The following is a 6555-nucleotide window of genomic DNA, read 5'->3' as shown; positions in this document are numbered from 1 at the left end:
ATGGAACGCAGCATAACCGTGTACCCTGATGAAACGAAATTTATTGCAAGCAACGTTTAAATCGCAAATATTATTAGATAGATTTTTCCAGGTATTATAGACCTCCTTGATAATTTTTCAATATAAATCTATGATTTGTGAATGTCTGTTCGGGAAACGTTCATTTCACAAACAGTCATGCTACAGTTAAAATAAGGCATCTAAGGCAGATTAATGACATAATCTACAATCGTGTTTTCATCAAACCGCATAATGACACAATTACAGTTTTAAAGCATAATTTTCTGTAAAGCTGCTTTGAAATTATGGGTGTTGTGAGCACTATACTAAATAATAATAATGATTGTTTTTATTACTGGGGTGGTTATCCCCCCCACCCATCCCCCCTGGAATCTATGCCCCTGTATGAAACCATTAACAGTTGCAATATGAGAGCACAGAGAAATATGGAGATTTGTATGAGCTCTCAATAATTCTCTTGAATTATTGAGAGCTCATACAAATCTCCATATTTCTCATTAGGCAACATAGCTGATTGGGAATATCAAATGAACATAAATCCACCTTTCAATATAAATATTTGAGAAAGTGAGACTGCCTACTCATGACATTTAGCAATACTCTCCACTCAGAATGGCAAATAAACACAAATGAACAGGTTTTGAACTTGTTTATTCTTTATTTTATTAAACACTTTCCATCAGTTAATCTGTTCCACCCAGTCTTAACTTCATACACTTCTATACGACCCTGTGCATTTTCTCATCACTTATTTCTAGAACATTAAACCACTCTTTATTCCCATCCATTAATAAACCCTCATTGACATCACTTCCTTTAAATCCAACTCCAACCAAAACAGGAAAACACAATTGTAAATCAGGTGAAAAAACAAGCTATAAATAAACATCTTACATCATACATTTCAAAACAATACTTTAGAAAAAAAAGGTAATCAAAAGAAGGTTAAAGAAACTAAATAAAATACTTTAAGAGGATAAACCTGAACACAACCAAATACATTTTGGCAAGGTTTGTTTTTTCCTTTACATTATACTGCAGATTGTGTTTGTGATACATTAGTTTTGGCACACACAAACACATGACAAACGTTTAGCTGAGCTACATGGCACTAGAGACCTTCTATTTAGTCCAAGTTTATGCAATGTTGTATTTCAACAATTTGCTACAGTGTTGTGATATTTCTGACACAATATTAATCACATTCCACAGGTTCACATAAAACTGTTCAACTCGAGATGTCCCAGATGTGTCAAAACCTTAGTTTACACTGTTACAACTGATCTAATTTCAAAATCAAAGTGCTTTTCTGAATATTTTCCATATTGAAGCTGCAATCCATTCTTCTGTATGTGACTGTGGTTTAACTTTCAATATTTGTCATCATTCTTATATAAAGAGCATAAATACAGAACTTCAGTCATGAATGGCTTTATCCTGCTGTGATGCGACACATAAGAGAGGAATATAGAAAACATGACCTGTGGCGACTTTACCCATTGATGAAATGATAAGCACCATTCCGTCCGATACCTGACACCTTCCTCTTTCCGAGCACCAGACAGACAGATCTTCCACTATTGACAAATATTGTGATCGGCTCTCAAATCAACTTCTGATTGTCGTGAAAACATTCTTAGCTTTTATTTTTTTATTTTTAATTTTTTTTGGTGATTATCAAATTAATATTGAAACAACACCTGAGCAACATTTCACCTTTAAATACAACGTGACCATTTGTTTAGTAAAATATTCCTTTAAGTGAAAAGTAAGACCCATTGTTACAGGGTGTGGGATATCGGACATCTAGACCCCATCGAGAGATGTTGAATCAATGAATCAAAAAGTTTGTGAAAGATTTGACTGCCACAGAAAACAGCACAGTTAAAGAGAAAAGCACAAGAATAACATGAAACTTTGAGAAGTGAAGATCTATAGAAGTGCTTCCTGTACAAGCCTGCATCTCCACAGACACAATATTGAATAGGTTTGTTGGTCATGCAGAGATGATGGCAAATGTCTATGTACAGACCTTCACAGGGGTGACGTTCATGTCTGTGGGCATTCAATGCTCACGTCCATGCCAGCATCACTAGTGTCCATGCTAGAGTCTGAGCAGTCACTGTGCTGCATACACTGCCCCGCTTTTTCCACAGGGGGCACTCTCGGCCCTGATTGAAACTGGGCATGGCCGTCAGAGTTGCAGGTTCCAATGGCAACTTTGGCCTGTCGGATGCAGTTGAGCCACTGCTGTTTGTTGAAGGCGTCGCTGGCCTGGAATGAGTGCGTCTGGAGTTGACCACTGCTACGAAATGACACTCGGAAAAAGTTCTTGGCTGGATGGAGAAAGACAGAGATTGACATGAGGCGTGTATAGAAATTTGTTCTGAACTGTGCACTACCAGCACTCTACAACTTACAACCTATCAGTTACACAAATTTTCATTTGCCATTTCCTAGACTAGTTTTAATGTTTAATTTAAACATTAATTTGAACATGTTGTGATTTGCTAAATTAAAATATATTACCCAAACGGATGGACATTTTTAACTTGTAAATGCAATATGGGTAGTAAACTGATTTTAAGGCGTAGTTATGCCATATGGAATGAAATGTGGCATTACAATTTTTTTTAAAAGCTGAAGATTTGAGACAAATGTTTCTCACAGTCACACAGTGAAAACCTGATTTGATAGCGATTAGAAGTAAAAGCATTAGTGTAAGTCAACAACTGTTCCTAAAGCCCAAAGTATAATTTGTTTTTATGCATAAGCTAGTGTATGCTTACAGGTTGAGTGACATAAATTTCGTCATCAGCAGGGTACGCACGCACTACTTGGTGGGTCCACTAGGTGGCAACACTGGGCCGTTGCTTTCACAAAGTTGTCGAAGAAGAAATGGAAGAGACGGAAAGAGAGTAGTGTCTCTGCTGCAGAACAAAAATGGCCGTTTTCCAATCAGTGGGCATTTTCAAACCGGGATGGGCATTTTTCAAACCACTACACGATTTGCCTAATACATTGAGATTCCCTACTTTCAGTTGAAAAAAGCCCATCCTGGTTTGAAAACTCCCACAGATTGGGAAATGCCCATTATTGCTCCGTAGAGACCTATACTTCATAGAAACCCCAGTAAACTACTGTAGACAACAACAGCAATGGACAGTTTAGAGATCCCTGCATTTGTACATCTCTAGTCTGAAAGGTTAGAAAGACATATTTACAGGTCTTAAATCAAAGAACGATTTGCCCAGACACTGGGCAAAGAAGAAACTTTCTGCTGACTGAGGTGGAAAAATATTTGCACTGCTCATTAATGCCCTCTGCAGATCAGGAGTACAGCCAATCTTTCATAGTGTGTGTATGTGTCAAACGCCTGTGTACGCAAGCATGGCCAAAAGTATACTTTGTTTTTATGTGTACACTAAGGCTTGACTGTTATACATTGTTATACTATATAAGTATACTTTGGGCTTAACTGTTCCGTGTGCGACCCAATGTCCACATGTGTGGACGTTGTATTTTGGCTTTGCTATATGCAACGCATCATTTAAATGAATTAAAACCAGCTGAATACCGTTCGCAAAACTCTACACTGTCATTTAAGGGTTAAAATTCTGCCGCACCACATCACATGACACAACAGCATGACGTTGATTTCCAGGAAGCACTCCTATGGGCGCAGTGCCAACAAAAGTGCCTCTGGTAAGAAACCTCTAAGTTTTTTGATTGAAACCTGTTTGGGTGTAAAGAGCAGCGTCTCTAGTTTCATTTGATATGCCGCTTTAAAAAAAATCCATTACTGAGAATTAATGTATTCATGCAAAAACTCAAAAATGCTGCTGGAGTTAGGATGAAAATAAGGTGCATTTTGAACTGTTCTGAGACCAGTACAGACAGACAGCACACTGGAGGTTAAGTCATTCACTAAATAAGGTGCATCTTATAGCTTTCTATGCAGCTTAGTGCATTCACTCCTAAAATCTAGCAAAAGTTCCATTTCAGGCAGCAGATGATGTTCAACATGTTTGGCAGACATGGGACAATGATAATCAGTACATAGATTCAGAATTTGATGATGCTGGCCATTACTTTATAATCAGAATTATTTATTCAGCTTTATAGAAAATTAGAAAACTTAGACACACTGTCCACATAAGTGGACATCTTTTGATTAGGAAAATGTCCTGGTTACTTGCGTAACCTCCGCTCCCTGATGGAGGGAACGAGACGTTGTGTCGATGTAGCGACACTAGGGGTCACTCTTGGGAGCCCGAGACACCTCTGGTCTTTGATAAAAGGCCAATGAAAATTGGTGAGTGGTATTTGCATGCCACTCCCCCGGACATACGGGTATAAAAGGAGCTGGTATGCAACCACTCATTCAGGTTTTATGCTGAGGAGCCGAGACAAGGTCCGGCCATTTCAGCGGGTAGTTCAGGCAGGAGAGACACAACGTCTCGTTCCCTCCATCAGGGAATGGAGGTTACACAAGTAACCAGGACGTTCCCTATCTGTCACTCACTCCATGTTGTGTCGATGTAGTGACACTAGGGGTCCCTATATGAAATGCCACAACTGGCTGAACTGTGTTATGTGAACTGGCGGTGTGTGACGGGCAGACCACTGTGTGCCTCGTAGCCAGCACACTAGGCCGACACGTAACCTCCCCCAACATAGTTATGAGTGTCAAACGGCCCTTTGGGGACAAGTCGACTACCCAAAAGTTAAAGAAAGATTTTTCCACTCCCTAAAAAAGAAGGGGGATTATCCGACTGGACTGCCAGGTCTAGTCGGGGGGTGTCCCTCCCAAGGGGAGGACACCGTGGAGACCACACCTCGCCCAAAGAGAGGGGGGGATATTTAAGTGGAAAATACGTCACATGGTCTTGCCGACCATGTGGAGAGTCTCATGGTAGATCCTACCCAATGGGGGAGGAGTTACTACAAACATGGAGACTGTGGCAGAGGGGGCTCTGCCGAAGGAAGATGCAGTTTGCCAACAGGGAAACTAATTAGCGGAAGATATGGGCCAGATAGAACCTTGCAAAGGTGTTGGGTGTTGCCCAGCCCGCTGCTCTGCAAATGTCTGTTAGAGAGGCACCCCTGGCCAGGGCCCAGGAGGCCGCTATACCCCTGGTAGAATGGGCTCGTAGCCATATGCATGATATGCCATAGCTATGGTGTCAATGAGCCAGTGGGCGATCCTCTGCTTGGAGACAGCGCTTCCTTTCCACTGTGCACCAAAGCAGACAAAGAGCTGCTCAGAGATCCTCCGCAGAGATCCTTAGAAAGCGCGCACCAGACACAGCAATGACAGGGCTGGGTCTGCCTCCTCCTGGGGCAGTGCTCGCAGGTTCACCACCTGGTCCCTAAAAGGGGTCGTGGGAACCTTGGGCACATAGCCTGGTCGGGGTCTCAGGATCAGGTGAGAGTAGCCCGGACCGAACTCCAGACACGTTTCGCTGACAGAGAACACTTGCAGGTCTCCTACCCTCTTCATGGAAGTGAGCGTAGTCAGGAGGGCGGTCTTCAAAGAGAGTGCCTTAAACTCAGCTGACTGCAATGGCTCAAAGGGGGCTCTCTGTAGACCCTGAAGAACTACAGAGAGGTCCCATGAGGGAACAAGGCACAGTCTGGAGGGATTCAGCCTCCTGGCGCCTCTCAGGAACCTGATGATCAGGTCGTGCTTCCCTAAGGACTTACCGTCCACTGTGTCATGGTGTGCTGCTATAGCAGCAACGTACACCTTGTACGTCCTTCCAACCTCTCCTGCAGGAAGGAAAGCACTGATCTGACTGCGCATCTCTGGGGGTCTTCCCGTCGGGAAGAACACCACTTAGCGAACAGATGTCACTTAAAGGCATACAGGTGCCTTGTAGAGGGGGCCCTAGCCTGAGTGATCATGTCTACCACCGCGGGTGATTATCCGACTGGGCCGCCAGGTCTAGTCGGGGGGTGTCCCTCCCAAGGGGAGAGCATGAGTTCAGAGAACCATGTCTGGGTGGGCCAGTAGGGTGCTACCAGGATTACCTGCCTTGACCTTGCACAGAGTCTGTGCAAGTAGGCTTACTGGGGGAAACACATATTTGCGCAGGCTAGGGGGCCAGCTGTGTGCCAGCGCGTCAATGCCGAGGGGTGCCTCGGTCAGGGCGTACCAGAGTGGGCAGTGGGAGGATTCTTGGGAGGTGAACAGGTCCACCTGTGCCTGTCTGAATCGACTCCAAATCAGCTGGACCACCTGAGGGTGGAGTCTCCACTCCCCCCTGAGGGTAACCTGCCATGACAACGCGTCCGCTGTAGTGCTGAGGTTGCTGGGGATGTTAGTGGCTCACAGCGACTTGAAGTGCTGCTGACTCCAGAGGAGTCGTCGGCGGGCGAGTTGTGACATACGAGCGCGCAGACCGCCTTGGCGGTTGACATATGCTACCATTGCCGTGTTGTCTGTCCGAACTAACACGTGCTTGCCCTGGATCAACGGCCGAAACCTCCGCAGGGCGAGCAGAACTGTCAACAACTCGAGGCAGTTATGCG

The 6555-nt window shown here is 43.9% G+C and overlaps 1 protein-coding gene across 4 annotated transcripts in view; it reads right to left on the bottom strand.

Moving 5' to 3' along the window:
- Window positions 1–665: 665 nt before the first annotated feature.
- The window catches only part of arhgef3 (Rho guanine nucleotide exchange factor (GEF) 3), a 223559-nt gene continuing 217669 nt past the window's right edge, over window positions 666–6555 (bottom strand). For all 4 annotated transcript variants that reach the window (XM_051694813.1, XM_051694817.1, XM_051694815.1 and 1 more), the window contains one exon: window positions 666–2357. In XM_051694813.1, coding sequence (XP_051550773.1) covers window positions 2071–2357 — 287 coding nt within the window. In that variant the 3' untranslated portion in view covers window positions 666–2070. The remainder of the gene's footprint in view (window positions 2358–6555) is intronic.

The sequence above is a fragment of the Myxocyprinus asiaticus genome, chromosome 50 (genome assembly GCF_019703515.2).
Source record: "Myxocyprinus asiaticus isolate MX2 ecotype Aquarium Trade chromosome 50, UBuf_Myxa_2, whole genome shotgun sequence".
NCBI classification, from domain to species: domain Eukaryota; kingdom Metazoa; phylum Chordata; class Actinopteri; order Cypriniformes; family Catostomidae; genus Myxocyprinus; species Myxocyprinus asiaticus.
The sequence above is the reverse complement of the archived record's forward strand: the minus strand, read 5'-3'. Positions and strand labels throughout refer to the sequence as shown.